At 37.1% G+C, this 27,268-nt stretch overlaps 1 protein-coding gene across 1 annotated transcript; it reads right to left on the bottom strand.

The window, feature by feature from the left end:
- Window positions 1-10,847: 10,847 nt before the first annotated feature.
- Window positions 10,848-16,566, bottom strand: LOC140782389 (auxin-responsive protein IAA17-like). The gene is made up of 6 exons (XM_073128920.1): window positions 16,430-16,566; window positions 15,883-16,345; window positions 14,823-15,052; window positions 14,307-14,448; window positions 13,860-13,921; window positions 10,848-11,195 (listed from the first exon to the last, which is right to left on the bottom strand). Exons 2-6 carry the CDS (start codon window positions 16,281-16,283, stop codon window positions 11,158-11,160), a joined length of 873 nt encoding a protein of 290 aa, XP_072985021.1. The 5' UTR covers window positions 16,284-16,345; window positions 16,430-16,566; the 3' UTR covers window positions 10,848-11,157.
- Between the last annotated feature and the right edge of the window lie 10,702 nt (window positions 16,567-27,268).

Below are 27,268 nucleotides of genomic sequence, written 5' to 3'. Positions count from 1 at the left end.
ATAAAACAACAACGTTTCCTAATTAGGATTGATGCATATCTGGGAGAAGTACGAAGAAAGCTCCATGGGAACGACAAGTACAGATCACAAGTGGAGGCTGGTTTCGTAGGAACTAGTATTAATTATTCGCATTAATTAGTTTCAAAATTTCATTAATTATTAATTATAGCAGGTGTCTCGCCCAAGTGGATGCTTTATTCTTTAGATAAGAGAATTTTACAAATAAACCCCCTGTATTTTAATTATATTTATTAAATAGAGTCCCTGCCTTGTTAAAAAAACATAATTTATTAGTTTTAAGCAAAAATTAAAATTGTTTGAAACGGTCACTCCCTCTCTTTAGAAGAAGTGAAATAAGCTAAATGTAAAGAAATTGTGTGGTTTTAGGGAAGTATAAAAATAAAAATAAAAATAAAAATAAAAATAAAAAAACTACTCTTATAACTCTCCATTTCTTTTCATCTAAAAACCATATAGCAAACGAGGAATTTATGTATAATATAGTAAAAGCATAGGGTCTTAATTATAATTTTCTTTTTAAACAAGCCAAGTGGATGCTTAATGCTCTCATCCCTTATGCAATTAATGTGAGGGTGGTTTGGGTAATGTTTGTCGTGGAGCTTATCATCTTATATCGTATTATAAGCGACTAGTTGACGTGACATAATTTTTAGTTTGCACCAAATAATTTGGTTAGTTAGTGTTTAGCATTTCCTTTGAGAGATTCTATCTAGTTGTATTATCTTTAAGTGAGCTGGATTATTTTGGAATCAAGGGTTAGGGCCAGATATATTTTGGATTTTATTATTACTATTAATTATTATTATTTCATTAGATTATTTTGTTTTTAGAAAGAAATAACTGGCATGGTACAATGCATCTTATAAATATATAAGCATCGAGTACCTGTCGCTTATTTCCACATCTTCCTTTTCTAATTGTTTTTATATTTTTAATGTATAATCTAGTGACCAAATTTTTTTTTTTTTTTTTTTTTGTTTGACAAACAGGACTTCTGCTCTGCTTCGATGTTAGAAAATTAATCTAGTGACGTGTATTTAAAGATAATTAGAGCTAATTATAATTAGACTATCGAAATTATCACTATTCTTAAAATTTAGGGTATCATCACATGTCATTTTGTTACGAATCTGTAGATGATTTTTCTCTATCACTTGAGAAATGCACATAGTATTAGAAGAAAACTAACATGAAATATTTTAATGTGTAACTGTAACTGAGATAAATTTCTTATTTACAATACTAATATTTAGCCGGTAAGCATAAAGCGAACAGCGAGAAAATGTTATTTGATATTATTGCGCAACCTGGCCTTATAATGTGCAATGGTCTATTGGTCAGACTCAAAAATGTTTCTTCTAATGCTTAATTCATGATAGCAATTTGTATAGTCATCAACAGATCTGTTGCCTTAATGGAGTGCTAAGAATATTTCATACATACTCTCCTCATAGTTAATTGAAAAATACTTTTCCTTCAGTTTCATCTTCATTTAATCTCAAATAGTAATAGGTAGCTGACAAAGGCGAAATAGTTGATCTTCCAAGTGCTGCCATCATACACGCGTTTGCCCTTTTGATTTCTTAGCTTCATGAACAGAAATCTACTTACAACTAGTATTTATATATCAAGAACCAGATCTGGAACTATATGAATATAAGAAAATTATGATATCTTTTACGAGTGGTATAGCTTCTTGAGTTAGAGTTTTAATGGTTTTAGTTTATGTGATTCTAAGCTTGGAATGAAAAAATAAAAATAAAACAGTAGAAAAATAATAGAACTTGATAGATTAGTAATTATCCGACGTTGCGGCGGTTATTAAAGGTTGGCAGATGGCCAAGGATGGTGGTGGATGGCCATAAGATAGGGTGGCTCGTGGAGAAAAATAGTGGCTAGGTTTTGGAAGTAGAATTAGGGTTCTATGTTAGATCTTCCTAGAAAAATAAACAGCTACGATTAATTTACTTTTACTCCTAGATTATTTTACTCTTACTCTTAAGATAAACTTAAGCTTAAATAATTTATCATTGCTTGAATACTTAAACAAAGGAGCTAACCCCTATATATATAAAGATAGGGTACAATAAGTCTTACTCGGATTAGTCCTAAAGTGTTAACAGCTCGAATTAAAATTTATTTTAAAGGTTTACACTCGGACCGTATTATCCACCACGCTTTCGACACCTTGTCCTCAACATGACTAATCCCTAACGTCCTTGTACTCGTAGAGCTAATAGTGTCAATCAGTGGACTCAGGTTCATCCTCTTCGTGACTGCCTAAGAACATAACTTGGGCTAGCTAGCACTTGCATTTATGACAAGGTAAAACGGTCATTGCAGTAAAAGCACAAGCCTTTCTTTTTGCACTCCTCTAAACCACTAGGTACCAAGTGGCGCTTGATCTATTCGCAATTGGGCTAACCCGTCTATGCATGTTGAACTGGAATAGGAGTTGGCTTAAATAGGTCCTAGGTATGAGTTGCTTTCCACCTCTCTTTTTTACGAAACGGGTTTCAGCTAGTCCAACTTCGGCTCCATCAATACAACTAGGGAGAACGCCTCATCAGAAGTAGTGGGCCTCAAAGCCTTGACCCTCACCCTAAATGTTAGGCCTAAGCCCACTAATGAGCATGCTCTTTAGTGCAGTCTTGACCAGTTGGTGACCCAATTGTATATCCATTTAAACTCCTCCAAGTAAGATCGAATTATTGTTGACTAAGTCAACTTAGTCGACATAACTTAGAAGTCCTCATACTAGGTCAAATCAAACCGAGCACAAATCGCATCAGGAAAGTCTTGTCAAGACATGATTGGTCGAGTTTGCTCTGCCGACTAGTAACACCGAATTGCCACACCCTCCAACTAGAATGATGCTAGCTGGAATCTCTAGCGATTGGGTGTGTTGGGGTACCTAAAAAACTGTTGCGCTAGATAAGTCCAGTCTAACGAATCTCCCCTAGAGAACTTTGGGAAGTCAAGCTTGATAGTCAAAGGTTGGATACTAAAATGTGCCCTATCATCACGAGCCAAGTGATCTTGTGATCAATGTTGGTCATGTGGGTCATAGGCCCACGGGTCCAGCTAATGTTGTGCTCAGGCTACATACGGGTTTGACTCAATCCTATGGCGCAGGCTCATCGAATTGTTCCACTAGTCATCCTTAAGCTTGTACGAATTCATGAAAATTTAGTATGCCTTGGAATTCATACACTTCATCTCCTCCATGCACTTGCCTTAATCCTAACCCTAGGACAAAAATAGAATCCTAGCCTAGGGGCGCCATCATAGGCCACTATAGCCTTGGTGGCAACTAGGCAAGGTGGCTGATCGTCAGCAATCATCCGGTGGGTCCTCGTGAAGGCGGGGCAACAACGAGAGGTAGTGAAAGGCTGAAATTGAGCTAAGGTTAGATTTGATGCAGCGACAACCAGGGCACATTGTCAGCAAGTCTATCAGCTCTTGATGGCTATCAATGGGGCCCACGGCCCCATTGTAGTAAAGCAATGGCGGTGAGAATCCCCGGCGAAGCCACCCCGACTTAGGGGTAGCTCCCCATAGTGGTAGCTATTAGGTTTGGCCACTCAATAATTGCCGAAGAAGCCAACCAATGACTGTGGGTGGTTGTGGAAGCATCAAACCCATGGTTATCCTGTGCGAGCACAATCGGTGGCCATGGTTCAGGTGCAGGTGGTCCAAGGAAGGTGTTGGACATGGCGATTGAGGTCGGTGGGGTTTGGATCGCCGCTAGTGGAAAGCTCGGATTTTTAGCTCTAGCTTCCACTATAGGTGAGGAAGATGGCATGAAACCCACTTCGGCCAACGGCTCTAGCATTGCTATGGTGACACTCTGGTATGTGGTGGTGGGAGGGTCTCTACCATGGCCGGAGGAATTTTAGCTGCAGTTTGGGACTCTCCTCCACCTCCCTCATAGTTGGCCTTCTCTAGCTGTGGTTGGCCCATTTCCAATGTGGTAAGTGGTGTTGGTGACAAGGTGGCCATGTTGGGCTAAGAGAACGGTCATCAAGGTTTGGATCGCCTTCTTGATCCTCTCAAAAACCTCCTTCGATGATTTCACAGACTCGACCAACACTCTCGCCGACGCGAGTGGTTCATCATCGACGGTGGGTGTTAGTGGTGGAGGTGGCACCGAAGAAATTCTCACAAGAATGGAGATGAGTTCATGATCCTCAATGTTCGCTCCTTCCTCGTTCGTCTTGGATTGCATGATAACTATTGTTCAAGAAATGTCGACTCTAATACCACTATTACAAATGAGATTTAGAACAATCTGGACGTAAGAAAATTATGATATTTAAAGAGTAGTAGTCTCTTGAGTTAGAGTTCTAATGGTTTTCATTTCATATGATTCTGAGGTTGGAGTCAAAATTTAAAAATTAAATAGTGAAGGAACGACAAAACTAGACAGATTGGTAATTCTCGATTGCTGCAGCGGTCGTCGAAAGATGGCAGATGGCCAAGGGTTATGGTGGATGGCCATAAGGTAGGATGGCTCATGGAGGAAGATAGTGACGATGGTTTGAAAGCAAAATTAGGGTTCTACGTTAGATCTATTCCTAGGGAAATAAACGACTACGATTAATTTACTTCTACTCCTATATTATCTTACTTACTTCCAAGATAAACTTAAGAGTAAAATAATTTCTCATTGCTTAGATACTTACTTACTTCCAAATGTCTCTCTATATAAAAACCAAGTACAAGAGTCATACTCAGACTAGCCCTAAACACTTATGCCACTTGAATTAGTATGTCTTAAAAATTTATATGACTTAATTGAACTTGACTTAATGAGACTTGCCTTGAAGACTTATATAACTTAATTGGACTTGTTTTATGGGCTCATAATACTTAGCTAGATTTGTCTCAAAGAATTACATCATGAATTAATTAAAAGATAAATAGACCCAATCTACCAAGCCCAATGTCCCCGTGAGTTGATCCAATCAGACCCGGATCGTATCATTATACTAATCAAAACAATCTTCGATCTTCCAAACATATCAATTAATCTTAGAAGGAATTAGGTTCAAGTTTGCTACAAAAATCTGAAAATTCAACAAACACTTGCTTCCTCACATTGATCTTTTGATCTATGTTTGAATCATAGTGGTCTGCAAGTTTGCCGTAGGTTTAGCTCACAATCACAATGTGATGACAGTTTTGATTCATCAGCTGTGACAGTAAGTGAACATTCATGCAGTTGTGGTTATTTGTACTTCCATTGTCATGATCAGGTCTAGTAGATAAAATTTAAGCAAATTAAACTGCTAAGAGATGAGATGAGGGGGGATTACTTCCACTCGATTCTTGAAGACGCCATTTTATGCATCTTATCCAAACATTCCCTACATATAGAATTGCTCTCGAGCCTCGATTGCCATTAATTGATGTTTTAGTCCTCGAGATTAATAATGCAAAATTAAGGAGAACGAGCTATCAAGATATTTCTTAAACACTTGTTGAGGTGCTAATTTTTTTCTTTCTTTTTCTGAAAAGCATCCATAGACTAAAATATCATCTATAGTCAGAATTACAAGAAGCAACTCTTGTGCTAGGCTAGACCAGGCTTTACAGACACGATGGCAACAGGTGTGTTCGACAAAGTGTCGAGTAGGAACATTGTTTGCCTTCTTATAAAACAGACACTAATAGAAGGATACAGGGTCAACCAGCTAGAACATCTTTAGATGATTGCGAGGATTGTCCGAGATCCTTGTTCTCCCATCAAATATGAAAAGAAAAAAAATTTTCATTTGATTTGATGGTATTTTTTTTAATACATGTTGTTTGTATAACCCACATCCAGACTTCCATCCAGGCCCAAATACTGATTGGTTGATGCAATTACTAAAATCTAAGGCAGAGTGGATCTTAATTTATTGCATGTTGGTAGAGGAACTAAACCAATGAGAATCACCTGATTTGGCATAATCTCATTGAAAAATAGTGAGTTGTTGGCCTAAGATAAAGGGATTTTTGTGATAACAAGTCATAATGCAGAGCATCTCTAACTAACATCAAACACTGCTAGCTTGTTTTATCTCTATTTTTTCTTCAAGAACTCTAGAGATTAACCAAAAGCCATTCTAATAATCAAGTTGAGGGGATTAATAAAGCCCTGGCACTTCCCACTTTTGGAATAAATCCAACTAGAAGTTAAGATAGCTGATATGATTTGGGAATAGGGGATTCAAAGACATGCCTCAATCCGGACCCATATATAATTTGGAATATAGTTTCTAGTGCGTGAGCCAAACTAATTTAGGTCACCCTGTGGATAAGGTTGGGTTGATATAATTTCTGGTGCCCTGAACCTACTACCAGAAGAACAAATTGCCTATTCTAAAAACCAAGCAGGGATTCTGCTTCAAATTTCTTGAAGCTACCTGAGGTATAGTATCATCTCGGAGCAGCTAAAGGTTTACTAGAGTGTATACGAGGAGGGAGTAGTTCTATATTCAAAAGCAAGTAGAAAGCCTTCAGACTTTTGCTAAGCTTGGCTTGAAATTTCCCTGACTTAGATCAGTCAGGCCAAGCCCGACCAAAGCCCCAATCATGCTTAGACCCCAGCATGAGTTTGATTTAGGCAATATGAGCTTGCCCTTTGCCTGCGTAGCCCTTTTCTTTTCTTCTTTCCTTTTTTTCTTATATCTCTCTCTATTCACCATCATCCTCTCTCTCTTTTCTCTCTCTCCTTCCCCCCCCTCTCTCTCTCTCTCTCTCTCTCTCTCTCTCTCTCTCTCTCTCTCTCTCTCTCTCTCTCTCTCTCTCTCTCTCTCTCTCTCTCTCTCTCTCTCTCTCTCTCTCTCTCTCTTGTAGCTAGAGCCTAGAAGTGATCATCAGGTGGGTTGAGCCAGATTCAAGCCGAGCTTTTCAAGCTATTCAAGCTAATTGAACTTAAGTATTTGTTCATAATTTGACTAATCAATCACTCATGCCAAGTTAGAATAAATAAACCGTTACAGCCCATTAACCTAGAAGATATTAGGCTCAAGCTTAGCATAATGGATCGAGTTATAAAAAACATCTTATATCGTAATCGATTGAGTGTAATGGCCTTCAAATGGGTCAACCTATTGATGGGCATAGCGGGTCAAGCCTAATGAACAGGTCTACCCACAGGTCAAACCCGCATGTAACTTAGTCGACACAATCCGATCATAACCTAATCAAGGACTAGGCTAGCAGGGTATAATAGGCTAGAATTTTTTTTAGCTCAGTTCACGTCAAAACTACAATCTATGGTTTGGCAAACAAAGTGCTAGTTTGATCCAACTTGAAAAATCAGCCCCTAAATATAGCCTCATCTGCCCGATGATTGATTAGAACTAAGTAGAGTTACCGAATTTGGGGTTTAGAGGTCACTGATCTTTCCGGGATGTTTGTTTCAATGAATACCGCATTAGTTAGACTATTAGAGGTGTCCTTAGTCAGGATCTACCCTTTTTTCTTAATTTTTTTTTAACCCTAAACTAAGAGACATTTGAGTCTGGTTGGACTCAGCCTTTGAGTCAGTTATTGGGGCCAACTCAAAAGCAGCTTAGGTTGAAACCCAGACCCATATCCATATCCATCATTACCAACAAAAGAATTTCTTATGTAGTTGGGCTGGCCCAACTAATATGACTCGATTACATAAACTGATCCCAAAACTTCTAATCATTTGCATTTTGGACTTCGTATCAGGTTGGAATGTTTGGATAAATAAAAAGAGGACTATGATACGTGACTTACTCTCTCTATGTCAAAGTTTTTTACTTTCTTCTTTTTCTTTTTGAGTGAAGTGGGAATTTAATGTTGTCCCAAATTAACCTGCGAGATCATTTACATGATATAATATAAACTCATTAACTCAAAACCTCCCCACTTGCTCAAGTCAAAATTATTTCAATTTTTTAGGTATTCAAATGCCTTCCAAAAACAAGGGATTGCCCCAGAACAACACAGGCATTCCAATGTTCCAACTCCATTCAAAGACTTGTTTTGATGTCTATTTGATTGGATAATAGTGTAGTTCAAATTATTATTGGCGATGTTATAAAGACCAAGAATACGGTATAAGTCTTTCATATAGTGAGTGATGTTCAAGCTGCGAGTTACCATATTTTAGAAATTACTATGAATACTCTTCGTCTAAAATACTAAATCATAAATAGAGAAGGCTTTCCAAGGTGAACTTGGTCTCCTCACCTCTCTCTCTCTCTCTCTCTCTCTCTCTCTCTCTCTCTCTATATATATATATATATATATATAGATATACAAGGCATATGAAAGCTCGTTCAAGGACTGTCAAGAGAAACCCTTCCAATGAAAAAAAGACAAACTACCTAAATTGAACCCAAAATAGTCTGAGAATGAGGCCAACTTCTATCTATTCTACTAGCAGTGGTGATAGTGCATTATGAGAGACAAAAGATAGAACAATAATGGTATGTCAACGGCAAAGATGATAACAAGATTTGCAGTGCTAGTGATAGAAATATCCTATAATGTTCTTTCCTATAAATGCAATAACATGGTGTAATTGCCATGGTGAGATCACCATCATTGCCAGAGGAATATTGACAAATAAGAGTTAATCAATAAGTTTAGTGATGGAAATTACAAGTAAATCTTGTATCTACATTATTAAGAGAGGGAAATTAACTTTTTGGCGTAAAAAGTCTCTTCTTCTTTTTTTTTCCCACCATAAAGCATGTCTTTGTAAACTTTATTTTCAAAATATATAAAGATTAGCTCAAAGTTGCAGGATAAAGCTTCATAAGATTATTGAGTATGAATTCATTAATTAAGCAGGGCCCATAGATTCCGGGGTTCTGATCGATCCTAGCTATCATTTTAGAGTCTATAATTGCCAAGTCAAAGTTAACAGTGAGAGTTGTCGGCATTGTTTTAAGTGGATTGCATTTATTAGGCCATAGATTCTCTCTCTCTCTCTCTCTCTATTATAGATATATATATATATATATATATATATATATATATATATATGTAGTTAATTAAATGAAGGGCATTGTCCCCTCACCAACCGCCAATCTCCACGGCAAAAAATGGGACCCCAAAAACTTAGCACTCATGCTTTCATTCAATGCATCTACCCCTAACTTGCCTTTACACATGTGCACTTCACAATCTTCCCCACAATCAATTATATATATATATATATATTTTTTTTTTTTTTTATAATAATAGTTATAGTAGGGTGTTAAATGTAACTTTACACCTTCCTCTTTGTCTAATTATGTTTTCTTTGTTGTTTAATAAGTATAAAGCAGACAATTTGTTCCTTCAACCATTTAAAATCTCAAATCATAGACTAAGACCAATGACTTGTTTATTATACTAAAACATCACAAGCACCAGTAGAACATTAGCCTGATCAAAAGGAACTTGTGAGATGCAAAATGTGATGAAAGAAAGTAAGGGAAAAATAAATACAGGATCTCTTATTGGAAGCATAGGAGGATTTTGAGGCCATTCAGTTGCAAAACATTTGCATTAAGAAATGAGCTAGTTTTTCAAATAGTTATTAATGTCACCCGAGTCTGATGAAAAGTATCCAAGATAAAAAAAAAAAGTCCCAAATGATTCTTCTCCAATACAAAATAAACTCTTACAGCTAAAATAGTTTGAGCAAACAATAACATAGGGCATCTGACATTATGGGCAAGGACCACTGAATCATAGCTCATTTGAAAACAAATTCACACACTGTTTGAAGAGCATCTGCATGTAGCTTTGAGTTTATAAATTTATCTCATCCACTGCATCTGGACAAGCACAGTGGAAAAATAGCTTAGATGAACATTAAAATTTCCTTCCAGTACTTCAACCAAGCCACCAGATCATCTAATTTGTAAGATGAAAAGTACCCAAGATGAATAAATAACATAGAGGTAGAGATTGATTAAGTTAGAAACTGTCTCATTGCTTTTAAAGTTAATATAAGAAGGGCATCAATACAATATAATAATATGTAAGTGGAATACATTGAACTGGCTCACATGCCCACCATCAAACAGGCATCATTAGGTAAAAAGAAAGGAAGAGAAGAAGAGCATCATTTCTAGGAAGAAAGCCTGATTCCAAGGGAACATAAACCACCATGATTTTCCCCCCTGTTCTATATTTTTATTGTACCTGAAATGATGGTAGGGAAGCCTCTTATATCTTCTATGGACAAAATCATAGCACCCTACAAAGATAGGTTGAAATGTGAATGTCCCCACTCACCAAACTTCTCAATAAAGCTGACTATGGAGCAGGGTGAATAATAGGAATGACTACAAGTAAATGGAAAAGGGCCTGCATGGAACTATTGAAGAATCCTACATTTGAAGGACAGGGCAGGGGATTACTTCATGAGGCTTATCAGGTGAACAGTGACACGAATGTGACTGCCAAAACAACCTCTCTTTGGAAGATAATTGAAGACAATCAGAAAGGTAATTGGAATAAGTCAACAGAAACCACAATGGGGTACCTTTATCTTGCATAATTTACAGCAGGTAAATTCTGGATCTGAAAGCATCTTTCTGAGCTTATTAAAACTATCAAACCGGCTTAGGAGACTACCATGATAACAAGTTTATCATGTCGAACCCAATCAAGTATTCAACAACAACCAGAGAAGCACAGTTTTAGACACACACGCATGATCGAAAGAAACAATCAAAAGTATCGGCTCTTTGACTTCCAGGACAACCTCTCAGACAAAAGATAAACCTTTACTTGTTTGTCAACCAGGGTATTTGCTGAAATATGAATAGATTATGCACACTTTACATTAGAAGTTTAGCATATTGGAACAAGGAGTTTGTGAATAACATTTGCAAGCAGGAAACAACATTCAGTCTGTAGCAGTTCCAAACAGCATACCGATCATTTACACAAATAGAAGTAACAGGCAAACAAAGACACGGGCACGACCTAATGGAGCTTAAGTCCCTAGGAAATTTGGTAGGTTAACATAAGTTTTTAGTCCAGATTAAACAGCAAACCATAAAACATAATAGATATACCACAGTTTCCAACTTAACAACCTCTTGGTTTTGAGAAGTTCCCTTGCAGCCATCTGATTTGCTTGCGCTTCAACTGGGTTCAGCAACACTGCTAGTTTCGGTTCTTACACTTCTCCATAGCCCTTGGAGCTACAAAGAAACAGATCAACATATTACCGGTAGTTCCATGCATGTATAAATTATGAGCAATTGCAGTAGGTGCTTGATACCATTGAACAGGTCATAGTCAACTAGAACTCAGATTGTTTTGAATTCAAATTTATTAGATATAGTAGAAAAAATAACAGTCAGCCAATGTAAGAGCAACCTGAGTTCAGACAAGAAATCTGATGAATGTGTTTAACAGAATGTTCATACTATAGAATATAGATATTAATATTGTTGGACATTTACTACAATTGAAGGTTTGCACATCAAGATGTAATCCTTGTAAGGCTCTAGTCTAGGGGGCTTCATCTTTCTAAAACTCAAGATGAGAATGCAAAATACGAAAAGCTTACAGAAACAAGATGCTCATGGCTACATCACACATCCATAGATTCAAGAACCCAAAATTTCCAAGAGATGAAGTAGACTAGAATGTTGTTGAGGAGTTCCAGTAAATTAACAAACAATTCATCTCAAAACATTCTTCGCTAAATATAGATCAGAAGAGTTAAAAACTTAAAAATTACTTTAGAAAATACAATCATTCATTGGTGATTCAATTTAAATAAAGTACCAAGTCCAGGACAGGTTTCATGTGGCTTAGTAACTATATATCATTGTATTAAAAAAAAATTCCACTTTAACGCCTAGGTTTTTGCCTTAGCTAGAATATAACTAGACTCCGCTTATGTCCCACCCAAGTGGCGCTTAAGCATCTTGTATCATACTTTAGTAAATAAATTGACTCTGAAATTTAAAATGATTGTACATGTTGAATTTAGTGTATTTGAATTGAAATTCAAAATGATTGCACATGTTGAATTTAGTGTATTCGAATAGCTAACTATAGTTCTTAATAAGAATGCATAGTATATTATTTAGATTGTAGGTATTAATTTAACTTCTTCTCTAACTATTATTTTTTTTATTTGTTTATCATTACGAACCATATCTGGACTGATCTAAACGTAAGAAAATTATGAAAATCTTTGTGATAGTAGCCTCACGAGTTACGAGTCTAATGATTTTGGTTTCTCATAAATTGAAGGTCGAAATGAAAAGATAAAAATAAAACAATGAACATAAGTCAAAAAGGAACAGTTCAATAAATATCTGACGTTGCAGCGGTCGTCGGAGTGCGGCGAACGGCCAAGGGCGATGGTGGACGGCCGTAGAGTAGGGTGGCTTATGGAAGAAGATGGTAGCTAGGGTTTAGAAACTTGAAGGGGTTCTATGATTACGATCGACTCCTAGAAAAATAAGGACAATCTAACAACTATATAAAAAGATAAAACGAGATAATAAAATTAACCTAACTCAATGATCAAATCCCGATGATAATCAACACATGTCTACTCCTATTTACATAAGTAAAAATTATATCGGATGGGATCCACATACGATTTATTTCTTTATTTAAAATTTAAAGTAATAAGATAAATCTAATTAACTAACTCAATTTAACTGGACTTAACTCAACTGACTTAACTCATGTGATCAAATCATAACATTTATTTTTTATTGTCTTGAATTTGACCGGACTTGACTCAATTGGCTTAACTCATGTGATCAAATCATAACATTTATTTTTTTTTACTGTCTTGAATTTTGGGCCCCCCTAGCACCTAGGCGCTATATAATCCCTTGTCCGCCTATCTACCACTTACAGTCTTTTAACACCTTGCTATATATGGAAGAAACTATTAGGAGACTAATCAGAATAAATGACAACATGTCAGTTGACAGGAATGCTAACAAGCTACCTATCTCTCTTGGAGGGACAAGGTAATAATGACCTCCACCATTCACCCATTGTCGACAAGTCTCATCCTGCTACATCTAACATCTGGACTAAGGATGAGGACAGAGAAAGGGAGGATATGGTGGCTCTTAAGCTCTGACGTGGAGCTTCTTTTTCTACTCCACTGCAGTATTTCCCTAGATGGTAAATTTTCATCAAACCTGACTTTCAACAGTCAGGATGGATGCTGCAACCCCTCTCCACACTCATGGATCATGCTTCTGCCTCAAAATGTCAACAATGTGAAGATCCGGCTCTCTATTGGCTTACTTTCTCTATTTCTGCGATGTGCACATTGTCCCATCATTTGGTCTATCAAATTCTCTGTTACTCACATGATGACAGGTATTAATTATCTCAGACGAAGATGCAAAGAGGAAAGAACTCATAAAGTAACATATGCAGAGCAACTAAGTTTGGAAGAATGTGGGTTCTCATTTTGTGTTCAGCAAAGAAATAATAAAAGGAAAAGTTACTTTTGATTTGGATAGTCTTACGACAGACTTAGTTCAGATGACTTGTACAAGTGATGATTCATGGTTCAGTGCTCAACTTATGTGCTCAGCTGCAAAATCAGCTATAGATAGGCAACTAAAAGAGGAAATGGGAAAATGGCTTAGAAGCCTCCTGTCTCCTAACAGATATGGAGGACCTGAATGTAGATAAGAAGAAATCGATGTGTATCAGACCCACCTTGAGGAGGACAACCAAGTTCCAAGAACTAGAACATCCAGTGATTTAGAATAAAAGCATATTTTTAAACATTAAATCCTTGTAGTCTATTAGTTATCCCACAAGTCATAAGTACAAGTAAAGTTGTGTAGTCCTTCAGTAATTTTTCTTACCAAGCCCAATTGCATCTGAACCCTTCATGATCCTCAACCTCCTACAAGAGTCAGTGAACATCCTGCAATTGCAAAAGGTTGAAAAAAACAGTTAAGTGACAGTGGACATAAACAATTTCCATAATTGCTGCCAAGCCAGACAGTGAAGTGACCATTCATTCTACAATGGTAATGCCAAAATTAAAGAACGAAAGGTGAAACTACAAGCCAGAAAAAAAGGACGTTACTGTTCAGGTTTGGCAGTTCATCTAGACAGTCTCTATTACAGTAATGTTAATTGTCTTATACTGTACAATCACATTGGTGTCCTGTTTACAGAGGGCACAATTCAGAAAAATAAAAGCAAAGGGAGATAAGAGATATGGCGTAGTCAATACATCCCCTGAGAGCACTTGGATTCTGACTGCAGATACAATTTTTATGGTATTATATGTTAACAATACTTACTCCCATGGGACATCACCAACAAGCATCCAATCTCCATCCTTGTCTTCATAAGTGAGCACATATTCAGATCCATTCAGAAGATCCATTAACCGGCTCTCAGACAACCCATCCCTATTAGGGATTCCATGAGACCCATACTGACCTGAAATGCAACAAGACAAATAAAGTCATCATGCTAACACACCCAAGAAAAATCTTAAGCAGCTATGCAGACATAAACAAAGAGATCAAAGAATATTTTTCCTGATTCATCTTCTGGTATATGTAAATGATTTCCATGGAACTAAAAGCCAGTACAAGATTCTTTCTGCAGTAGTTTTCAACCAGCATATCTAATGACCTACTATATCTATATGGAAAGATAGCATTTCAATAAGCCTATTGTTGAATTCTCACTAGTTCAATGATGTGATTCGCTTGTGAAAATTTTATATCGAATTAAATTGAAATTTCCATATTAACCTCAAGAGGAAATGAATTATGAGTAACACAAATGTGCGAAAAACCAGAGCTAACCAATGGTAAAGCCGCTGAACATCTTCTCAAGTGATGATGATAGATCCTTGTAGTTCTTGTAAGTTTTGAGATCAACCTTCCTGAGGTATGGGGCACCATCCATGCTAACCTTGACATAAAGGCATCCTGGCCCTTGTTTTGCCTCCCCATCTTCTTTGTTCTTCAGTGGGTTTACAGCCATAGTATTCTTCCGGTAGCTACGAATTGGAGGCCAACCTACCACTTGTGCCCTGTTACATACACAAGGTTATGCTTAGATCTACCAAAGGTCACCCAGTCATGAGATAGAACTAGTAGAAAGTCCATTATCTCTAGATAACATGAATAATCTCCGAAGCCGAGAAACTGCAAAAGCACCAAAGAAAACAAGACATAACAGTTTGTAGTTTAATGTTTTGAGCTAACCAGAAGCTCAGAGGGAATAAAACATAGTTAATCCTTAATGCTAAAGAAACACAACCCCAAAATTATACTGTATGTAAAGAAGGCAAACCAATTCTAGATAATATTTCTGTGCTTTATGTGCTATAATTTATTCGCATGGAACTCTTCAATTCAGTTGCAATTCAGCTTTCAAGAACTGGCACATCCAGATAACTAAATACTGGAGTAAAAGATAAAGATATCAAACATGTGAGAAAATTCTAACATAGATTAGAAATTACACAAATTGGAAAGAACACAACAAAATAGGAGATCAAAGACCATGAAAAAAGAAAAAAAGAGTCTGGAATTGCATAAGATTAGTAACTTTTCCGATAGAAACTCCACTGTAAATCCACCATTCTATTAACAATGCAGAAAAGAACAGATTTTCTTTCAGAAAATTCAAAAAAATTCTCTTCTTCTGCCAAACAGATCAAGAAACCACAAGAAAAAGAGAAAAGGATTTTTCAAATCAAATCCAAAAGGAAAAGAAAAAAAAAACAAATCAAATCATCAAAATTTTCAACAATCTTAAGATACCAGCAAAAAGATTTGCGCCATAAGCAAATGTTTCCACTTAAAATCTCTCAACAACACCGAAAAGAAAAAAAAAAAAAAAAAAACCGCGACTTACTTTGCAGCCGGCGCGACCGCACCATCATTCTCGCTCCCCTTCGCCGCCTGCGCCTTCTTCTCCTGTCCCGCAGCCTCCTTCCCTCCTCCGCCTCCCAAATGCTCCCCATAAGCTACCCCACCCTTCTTCCCCACCTCCTTCTCCGATCCAGCCCCGGTGGAGAAAACCCACTTCCCAGACCCATCAATGGCGTCCGCGAACCCTCTCTTCGCCCCTGACACGAACCCCTTGGGAAGCAACTCCAAGGTGACCCCCACCTTCTCGTTCCTCTCCGGCGACTCCGACCCAGGTAGTCCTAGCCTGAGCTCCGTCTCCTTCAACCCCTCTCCGGCGCCAGCGCCGGCAGCCGCGGAGGAAACCTCCGAGAGGCCTATGTAGTCGTGTTCCAGATGCGGTGACATCAACCTTCCTCTCTCTCTTTCTCTCTATCTCTGTCGCTCGCTTTCTCTCTCTCTCTCTATCTCTAAACAACAACACCAAGAAGCGTTAGACTTAGCTAAGAGAAGAAGAGGAAAAAAATTCTAAGGCAAGAAGAGAAAGGAGAGACCTTTGCTATAACTGTAATGGTTGGTTTCTTCTTTTCTTCTGTTTATTTTTTGTAGTATTAGTATAGTATGAAGTAGGAAGAAGAGGAGTAATATATGCTTCAGCTCCCCCAAACTTTTATTTTATTTGTTAAGTAGAATAAGGATTGGATTGGTGGAGGGAGGAGTGGAAGGAATAAGAATTAAAAATAATACAAGGGGTTTATTAGTAAAACTGGCTCGAGAAGTGGCTGCTGGTTAGTAGATAACGTTCTACTAATTCGTCGTGTTAGTGACTAGTTTATTACTGAGTTAAGAAAACAAAGAAAATTTGCACTTAAGACACTACCTTTTTGCTTATTTCTGGTTTATATCCCTGTATCTTCAAATGTACAAATTGCACCCTATTTTTTATCAAATATTTTTAAACCACATCTTAGCTTAGGTTAAACTTAACAGCATCTGGGCAGAGAGCATTAAAAAATAGGATAAATTTACAAATTGCCATCAATGGTTTTGTCTAACATCAAATCAAACTACAAACTTTTATTTACATTACTTTGCCCACCATTAGATTAATATAAAACTGTTAATTTTTTTATTTAAATTTAATATTAAAAATAAAAATATTATTATTTTTCATATACACTTCTCAAATTTTTTTATTAATATATTCCTTAATGTTTTTATTTTTAAGTTCGTATAATTATTTTGCTATTGATTTAAGGAGGTATATATGAATATATTTTTTTTTAGTTTAAGAGTGTATAAAAATATAGAAATATATGTAAAAAATTAATGATAATTTAAGGAGTCTAAATAAGGGGGAGAGCGGGGGCTATAATTATTTTCTTCGGCTAAATATGAAGAATAAAAGATGTAAGAAATTGGAAGTGCTCAACCCCTCTCTTCTCCATTCTCTTGCCTTTCCACCTTTTACTCCTCCATTATTTGTTTATTGTTAGAAAGTTGTGTTCCATTTGTCTGAAATTCTTGAGACACTATATCTTAGTTTACTAAAAATAAAATAGTTAAATAAAACTAGACGTATCAATTATGAATCTTAGATTCTATTTGTGTGTGATATTTTATTAATTAATAACTATTGTGTTTTAGATTGTAGAGGAGATGAAACTTTTAGTGTGAATATGCGTTTATGTTAGATAAGGATAATATGGTAATGTCTCTAGTACATTTAGTTATAATGGAACTAGCCACAGATTGTGTTCTAAAGAATTTGATAAAAGACAGGTAGTAATTTGTAAATGTCAAAAACGCAAGATTGTAAACCGTAAATAAGTTAAGGTATAGGGTGTTAAATAGAAATTTTAGCACTGATAGTCCACCGAACAAGGTGTCAAGATCGTGCCACGTCATTAATACATCGGTGGCTAAAATCCACGGCAGCGAAGGCCACCGCTCGAACGGGCATGATACGTCCACGTCAGGCTTTTCCCAGCGGTCAGATGACAACGAGGTCTCACTTTACCCGAGAGTTGACCAGGTTAAATTTGACCAGTCCCCCTCGACCGGCTAGCGCAGGTCGTCTCCACCCGGCTGACAGCGACGGTAGTTTTGCGGACCGACACTTGTCATGCCGTATGACCGACATGGACGGTGACCCCTTCGCCATTATTTACTCGATCTATTTTTTAATTCATCAGACTAATAAACGAGTAATGCTATAACCACATAAACTTTACAAACATTCTGTCAACAAAATGATACGGCGTCATCTCGTCCGTTGATATCGATCTATCGATGCACACGATGACGCCACGTCTAAAGTGTTGGTACAGTGCGTGCTGGTGAAGTGTTTGTAAAGATAGCATTTTTCCTAATAAATATAGTCAATAGAGACTTAAAGCCAGGAGGTGATTAAGACGCTGCGGTTCACGTGTGCCACACGTGGGGCTTGGGTCCACGTAGGACGGACCCCCCCCCATCCTTCGTACAGTGGCTATAATTTGTGGGACCGACCAACTAGGGACGGTTATAAACTTATAATTGGTGGAGTAGAATGTAGGTCTCGATGATATCTTAATAGCATGTGTATAATGTTAGAAGGATGGCAAAACTCTGGATGGAAGTCGATCTTTGTTCTATATTTTAAAAACTTAATACTTAATAATTCCATGTAAAGAAGAAAACTTAATTAAAAAAATAGTTTCACAGCGAAAAAATATTGGCGGGAAAAAAACACCGTTAGTTTTTATAAAAAAATTGATAATTAAAATTAAAAACTTAAATTTAAGATATAACATAACGAGGTAACTTAAAATCGAGTTAACGAGCATAGGAGGGTTAAAACGTAAAAAAAACCTCGGTAAGAATCTGAGGTGAAAAAAATAAATAAAAGCGAGTGGGACCTACGTCGTCTTGTGCCAGCTAAGCGTCACTAACTAAATGTAGGCAAAGCTCCTCCGCTTTCTTTCCTCCTGTCCAGATATCTCTGTACGTGTACCGCCACCCGCAATCCAACGCTCCTCTTTAAACCCCGCGGCCTCCTTGCGGGTCCCACTGGGTAGTTACTTTCTCAGGCCTCAGGGTCACTGCCATTGGGTGAAACATATTTCGTGGTGTTTCTCGTAAGTTTTTAGATTAGGTGAGTTGAAATACTTCGTACTAGGTTGACCAATTCTGACAGTCCGATCAGGTTTGAAGGGTCCGAGATGAACCTAATATAGGGAGAGAGAAGAAAAAAAAAATTTGAAAGAAAAAAAAAAAAAAAGAAACCGTGAGGGCGAGACAGCGAGTTGAGAGAATGGACTTCGTGGCAAAAAGGTTGTCCATTCTAAGGGTTATTTTGAATATCACCACAAACAATAAATCAATTACCAAAGTCGTCCGTTTTAGGTACTTGTACTTTTGTTTATGTGGAGAAAAATACATTTACCCCCCTCTACTTTTATCCAAATTCAAATCAACCCCTGAAATTTTATCTGAAAATATAGTTCACCTTTTTATGTTATGTTCCTGGAAGCTATTAATGCTAATTTAAAATATTAAAAATACACTGCTTTTCATTTATAATATTTATTTTTAAAAACATAGATTTGTCTTAACAAAATTTGTGAGTTTTATACAACTTACACCCTAAATTTGTTTAAATTTCCCGGGAAAATAAAACCACCTTGAGATTATTCCTTATTTCTAAAATACTTGAAAAACGTGGTTACGTATTAAATGTCATAATAAGTCTGAAACGTGGGTGGTGATATGCAAAAGTCGAGATGCCGGCCGACCGAGAATCAAGAGAGTGGGGGAATCTAAAAGCAGCGTCTCTACACTACCACGCTAGGGAATCATTAGATCTAAAGCTAATTAGTATTATTAAATTAGGGTTTGATTAGATTAGATTAGATTAGATCAGATTAGATGCGGCCTTTAGGATTAAGGGAGTTTAATACTACTTAGGTGTCATAGAGAGTCTTGCTTTCCACCCAACACGACTTGGATTAAAACTTAAGAATGTTTCTTTCTCGCAGTACATATATCCAATCAAGCGGCCGAGATTTACGGAGCAAACTAATCTAACAATCCATTAGCGGATTAAGGACCCACTTAATCAATGTAGTTAGTAACTTAAACATCTTTTTCAATTCCCTAGTGGGTGGAAACTTTTCTAATGACAAAATTACCCTTATATATTTTTTTTTTTTTTTGTTAGACTATGAGTATAATTGTAAGTTTACTTACATAAATATTACTTTCAAATAATTAACCTTCTTAACAAGCCATCCACGTCGTCCCCTAAGGGTGAAGTATTGATGCTTTCTTTTTTTTAGGAAAGCCCATAGGCTGACATAATATTTTTATCATTCAAAGATTATGAAAGCCTGATACACAAAAATAATAGAAGATAGAGCTACGACTCTTTGACAAAGTGACAGCTCTTTAACATAAGTCTCACACTTGGCCTACACTAGGTATCACTACAATTTAATTTAAAAAATAAGCCCGATAGCATAAACACAATAATGAAGCGAAGAATAACCCAAGAGATTCTTAAGAGCAAAAAGCCTCGCATTCAATATTGTTAGTGTAATAACTACAGCATACGTCTGTCCAATAATCCAAGACTCGGTCTTGAAAATTTATAGAGGTGGAATGATTAGAAGATCAGCCACATGAGATACAAATTAAAAAAGAAAAAAACCAAACAACACCCAAACTCTATAGACATGGATCTAGCGAGGAGAAGAGATGCTGTGTTACGATCCGACTACGTGGGTTAAGTCGAATCAAGTTGAGTCGAGTTGAACCTATTTGTTTTTAATTATTTCATGATGTAAGCATTTTAGGCAAGTCTATTTTAGTCATATGAGCCATTAAGGCAAGTCTAATTAAGTTAAGTAAGCTTTTAAGGCAAGTCCTAATTCAAGTCGGGTTAGCATTTAGGGTTAAGTCCGAGTCTGACTCATTGTACATCACCTCTATATATAGAGGGCAAGGTTGAGAGAAATCTAAGTTTAGCTAGTTATTATTTTCGTTCTTAGATAAATCTGAGCGATCCGTCCATAAGATGATTATGAAAATTTAGATGGAGGTAGACTCACGAGTTAGAATTCTAATGTCTTTGGTTTCACCTAAATCAGAGGTTAGGATAAAAAGATAAAAATTAAATAGTGGAGATAGGTCAGGGAGGGCCACGATAATTTTCGACGTTGTGGCGGTCGTCGGAGGGTGGTGGACCGCCAAGGGTGGTGTTAGACGGCCGTGTTGTAGGATGGCTACTAGAGGAAGGAGGTGGCTAGGGTTTGGATACTTGAAAGGAATCTACGGTTATGATATACTCCTATGAAGATAAAGACAATTCAACAGCTAATGTAAAAAAGATAAGGACTAAAATAATAACTAGCTAAACTCAGATTTTTCTTAATGATTGGATACTTGGATTCTTTGATGAATAACAAAGAAGTCTTGCTCTCTATATATAGAGGTGGTATACAATGAGTCATACTCGGATTTAGCCCTAAAGGCTAACCCAACTCGAATTATGACTTGACTTAATTAGACTTGCCTTAAGGGCTGTCTTAACTTATTTGGACTTGCCTTAACTAGACTTGTCTTAAGGGCTGTTATGACTTATTTCGACTTGCCTTAATGGCTCACATGACTAAAGTAGACTTGCCTAAAAGGCTTACATTATGAAATAATTAAAAATAAATATACTCAACTCGACTCAACTTAACCCACACGGTCGGATCGTAACATCCTACGACAATAAGGAGCGACAGCGGCAGCATATCCAACGGTAGGAACGAGGCAATGGGCTCAGATCTGGTGGAGGGACGACATCCAAGCCTAGATCCAGCAAGGGAGGAAAGTAGGAGGAGGATGGTAGATGCGGTGAGGAAGCATTGGAGAGTAGCAACAGTGGGCTGAGCCCGATGAAGGAAGTGGCAAGGGGGAAGAGGTAGTAGGCTCAAATCCGACACAAAAGACGATGCCCAAGAACAGATCCAGCATGGAAGAGGGGGTAGAAGGAGGATAGCTGATGCGGTGAAGAGTGGCGGAATGAAGTGGCATCAGTGAGGGTTTATAGGACAAGGACGTGGTGAGAAAGATCGGCTATAATAGGCATGACATGGTGTTAAGCGGTAGTGGTGTGGAGGTGAGAGAGGAAGGGAGAGGCAATGGCGAACGATGACTTCGAGGGGAAGGATGAATGGTGGCTATGAGTAGTAGTGAAGAAGGCTTCTTCAATGTAAGGGAGAAAGAAAGAAAGGAAAAGAAGCAATACTCCCCTCCATTAGTGCGTGGCTAGTGGAGGGGAGAGGACAAGGGAGGAGAACCCTCTAGTATGAGAGGAATAAAATCTTTGCGCTAAACCTTAGCAGAGCTAGGGCCGTAGCATAGTTAAGTATTGATGCTTTCAAGCCTATGTCATATGATAGGTAAAAAATAATGATATACTTGTTAATTGAATATATAAATTTTAAGAGCTATATTTTGAGTGAATTTGAAAAGAAATTCTTTAAACATTTTGTAGTCACTAATTAATGGTAATGTTAAATAAAAATTATGAATAATTATACCTGATTCTTTCAAAAAATCTTGGCTATTTTTTTTTCTAGAGAAAAAGAAAGAGAAAAATAAAAGATTAGACCGTGATTGAGTGCCTAAAAGTGTAAAAAAGAATAGTCTATAATACACATTTGAACATCAATTCTTTATATATATATATATATATATATAATTTTGTAAAGTTATAAATATGTAAGAAATATACAAAATCTTTCAAACTAATTATTTTCTAGATAAGGATCACAGCAAGACATAAAATACAACAAAACCAGAAGAAGTCAATACAAGATATTTCTTCCACGTTTGTGGACATAGGACAGCCACTTGGACACATAAAATAAAGTAATGTTTGCACGAAGCAAGACCATAATAAATAATTTTTGCACCAATTTTAAAGCTCCAGATTAATTATTGTTATTATTATTTCTCTAACATCCAAAAGATAAAAAGGTTTCATGAGACCCTAATTAACTTCCAATTGGTGCCCTAAATCCTCGTATCACATTAGTACCAAAATTGTACGAGTGGCCTCGTAACAATTGACAGCCCCCGTGAGAGCAAATGCGGGTCGTGTTCTCCCGGGGCCCACCCCCTCCGTGTAAATGGTGGGGGCCACGTGGCGGGATTATGGAGGTGGGCCCACGGTTGTCCCCCCTTCTCCCGTGCAGCGGACCCCACACCCTCTGCATCTATCCCCATCCTCCTATCCTACGGAATCCCACCCCCAATCCCCCAACGCCCACATGGGCGACCACAGCGACGGCCCCCCTCTCTCTCTCTCTCCCCGTTCCGTTACATAAAACGCCGTTACGGACTACTTCGATTCTTTTCTTTTTCTTTTTTCTTTTTTCTTAATCATTGAGCCCAGCTCCCGTCTTAGGGAAATTTACAGTTTAACACCTCACATTGTTTATATTCATTAGTAGTTGCATCCTACCTACCTATCTATCTCTTGGCCTTTTTCTTTTTTTAATAGTTCGAGCCCGGGTTTTGTCTTGTTCTTTCTTATTTTCACTTAAAGCTCCTTTCTGTTCTTTTCTTTAGTAACAAAAGCTAAAGGTAAATAGGTCTGATAATAAACTGATAATGTAGTATGTTATTTACTCATCGCTAACTCATAGCTTTTGCCTAAAATTTTTACTAAATTAAGTCTACTTAGAGATAGATAGTCAACGGTTGCGTGCTAGTAATAAATAGAAACCTTACCGGAATTTAAGCAACTCCGATGGTCACATCGATCGGTTCAGCGGTCACGATTGTGAGTCGAGGCATTGCGTCGGCCGACATGGAAGCCCATAATTGAGCTTGATAGGCTAAGCTTAACAGCTAGAATTCCTTCATAATTGAGTTTAATTGATAGGCCATGATCACCGCAAAGGATTTGGACTAATTTTGAAGTACCGTAAAGATGTATAAATTAATTGAAGTATATGAATGAATCTGTAATTAGGTGGAAAGGGCCCTTCTTGTAGGTGGTTTATGTAGCAATATGATTAGAAGTCACTCTCCTAACTCTCACTTTCCTATGATTGTGAGTCACATTGGAGCCCATACAATAGTGCAAGTGAGCCAGCCACCTTTGGTGGCCAATGTAGACATTTGTTTCTTTTTATCTCTTTTGAATAAAGCTTCAAAGTCCCTCCACTATAAGCTGTACTACTAGAGAATCCCCCCCCCTCTCTCTCACCTCTCTCTCTCTCAACATCGGTTAATGTTAAACTCACAGTATCCATAACATCACCAATCAATGAAATGCACTTGGATCTGTCCATCAACCAAATGCATTTGAGCCCATTGATTGACAAGGACTTCTACTCTACCAGATCACCAATCAAATTAATTTTCAACAGTAATATATATATATATATATATATATATATAGAGAGAGAGAGAGAGAGAGAGAGAGAGAGAGAGAGAGAGAGAGAGAGGGGTTTGAATCTACTATCCATTAATAGTGTTAACATAGTTTTTTTGGGGTTCAAAGTAAGGCAAACTTAGTGGTAGGTCTCGATGTTTGCTTTCAGAAATGGGCAGCACCTAATCAAAGCTAAGATTCAGTGCAACAAACACTATTAGGATTCGAACTGTCGTTCGTGATTTAGAGTTTAGGAAAGTTTCTATATCCATCTGGTGTTTAGGATTCAAGAGTTTAGAGGATGCTGGCTGGTTCGAAGATTATGAACTCCTTTGCTCCACTGAAATTGGTCTATTTCTATATGCATCTAGAGTTTTAGTGTTTAACGAACACCATTAGAACTCAAAGAAGGACTGAGATGGTTGATCATGAAAAAATTATTTAAATAGCAAGAAATGCTATTGATTATGATGGCAAAAATAACCCTACATATATTTGTTTGAGCAGATGAGCCTAAAAGAGAACATGGGCCAGCAAGATGTCATTTTATCAATGATTTGCTCTATCAATAGTAAATAGCATTTCCCTTCCAAAATTTCCGGTGATCCTTGGACAACTATGAACTCCCCATTCTCCACAGTTTTTTACACGTGTCTCATGATCTGAAAGACTGAAACTATGTGAGAATTAGCTTAGCTACTATCTTACTGACATTTATCCTCAGCTCACACAAGAGTAGTAGTAGTAGTAGTAGTAGTAGTAGTAGTAGTAGTAGTACTATTACTAAGCGATAAGAAAAAGGAGAACATCATCACTTTCAGTGAGCAGCAGCACTTTGATTCCAGTGAGTAGCACTTTGACCACAAGATGCAAGTTGAGAGGCAGCATCTGAGGAGGGAGTAAAGCTCAGACCCCCTGGGGAATGAGGGATAACACCACAGAAGCAACTTGCTCCTTGTCCCGCATGAGGTCATAGAGCCAGGCACAGCTCTCTGGTGGAGGTCGTTATCAAACCACCCTTTGCTTGTCCAGGGTTTTGTGTCTGGTGGTGACTGGTGAGTGAGATGAATCTAGTGTCATCTTGAATGATTTCGGTAGAGAAATTAATGACCCGTCGCGGTTAAAAGAAGATAACGGTACTAGAAAGTGTCATATAGTTTTAGCAACATTTTGTTAGATAAACAGTTGATTAAAAAGCTTTAACACGTCCCCTCATGTCTAGCCACCGTACCGCAACACTAAGAGTTAGGGAATACTGATATCATGTTAGAGCACAAACTATGGAGAAGGTGTCCTAGTTTTTTAATTTGTTTAGATAATATAACATGCTTATATCTTCTCTAAGTTACCTATAAAGTCTTTCTTTTGGAGTTGCCGTTGAAAGACCATCTTGGTAGCATTTCAGGTTTTACTTTTCTTCTTCTTCTTCTCTATGTCTTCCTGATAGCTAGCATAACACAATGAGATATATCTAGATTATTCTTACTTTTTTACTACCGAACTCTTGTGACCTCCACTGATCCGAGCTCCAGTTTTGTTGCAACTTTTTTCTGCAGTCCTCTGGTGCAGGTTGGATCCACCGTAGTTGAGAATTCATATGATCATATCTCTATTTTAGACTCGTTTGTGCATAGGAATGTCCTTCCTGATTCCTGTCCCTCTTGACTTGGCGATACATCTCAATCATCTCTCTCTCTCCATTTATTCGTCCCTTAGTACAGACCATTTGTCTCTAGTATCTTGCTTTTCCTCACCCTATTCTTTGTCTCAAGTTTTTATTAGGTCAACACCTTTTGTTACCCTTCTTTCACCATTTACTTTTAGCATCCAGGACGACGATACAGTAATACACTATTAGAATTTCAACAAATGATTCAATATTTACCTCTAATTTCACTCTTTTTGACAGGATAAGAAGTTTCGATTAGAACCCTTTATTTTTTAAAGGTACATCAGTCTATATTTTTTCCTCTCTCTTACGAGGGATTTTATACCCCGGTAAAATCTAGGGATAGAATTTTATTTCAAATAATTCACTGGTATGTATAGAATCATTTATTAGGTAAATTATTTGATCCAAGGTAAGTTATAAAATGTCAACTTGTAAGTGCCATAGAAGGCTTTAAGAAGTCTAATGCCATATGCACTTTTCTTTTATGATTCTCATCAAACAAACCTTTAGCCATATCCCTATCATACACTTCCTCCAAATTGGTGAGAAGCATAAGTAGACATATGTATATCTATTCCTAAAGTCCCTTTTCTATACGTGCTTGTCTAAGGTAAGTTTCTTTCATTTCTTACCGTTGATCATGCATCTTGGTAAATACTGGAATTGCTCAAAGACTGTTAATAAGTTTTTAATGGAGAAGAATCCTTTAATAAACATCATTACTACAAAAGAATTCCTACCTGTGGTCAGTTGAGTAACCTGTTTATTAGGCTTTATCTCTATTGTACTATGATTAATTATAAGATGCTTAAAACTAACTGGCCCAACTATACAGTGGGATATGGCAGTCATATGAGTGAGGGGTACCCTTGTGGCTTATGATATGTAAGAGCTCCCTGAATTGAACGAAAGAAACTCTTTACTGGAGATTACTTTTGTGATGATCATCTTTCTGTTTGCTATGAAGCTTATTTTGAGCATATGACTACATTAAATGCGTCATTCTAGGTAATATCATCCTAAAACATAGGATAGCACTCAAAACTTACCATCTTCCGATTTTCTTATTTGAACACATGAAATAAAAATTGATCCTAGCAATGGGATTAGTGATGGTTAAAGAAGCATGTATTGTAAAAGCATATCCAGATTTGAATCCTAACAACACCGATTTAATTGGAACATCGTTGAGTTTTCACTTTTCTCAAAATGAAATAAATTTAGGTCATATGGATGTGGTATGTTGCAATGAAAGAGTTGCCATTCAACATGCAGATCTGCAGTCATCCATAAAAAAGGATCAAC

The sequence above is a fragment of the Typha latifolia genome, chromosome 2, assembly GCF_019914945.1.
Source record: "Typha latifolia isolate L0001 chromosome 2, TyphaL0001v2, whole genome shotgun sequence".
In the NCBI taxonomy this organism is placed as follows: domain Eukaryota; kingdom Viridiplantae; phylum Streptophyta; class Magnoliopsida; order Poales; family Typhaceae; genus Typha; species Typha latifolia.
Note: the sequence above shows the minus strand (reverse complement) of the source record. Positions and strands in the feature narration are given on the sequence as shown.

Excerpts from the sequence above, each read along its gene's own strand:
- LOC140782389 (XM_073128920.1), bottom strand. The coding sequence starts at position 16,283 with ATGTCACCGCATCTGGAACACGACTACATAGGCCTCTCGGAGGTTTCC. Across the intron at positions 14,449-14,822 it reads GTTCAGCGGCTTTACCATTG|GTCAGTATGGGTCTCATGGA; the intron begins GTTAGCTCTGGT and ends GTTGCATTTCAG. Across the intron at positions 11,196-13,859 it reads TTCAGATGCAATTGGGCTTG|CTCCAAGGGCTATGGAGAAG; the intron begins GTAAGAAAAATT and ends GTTTCTTTGTAG.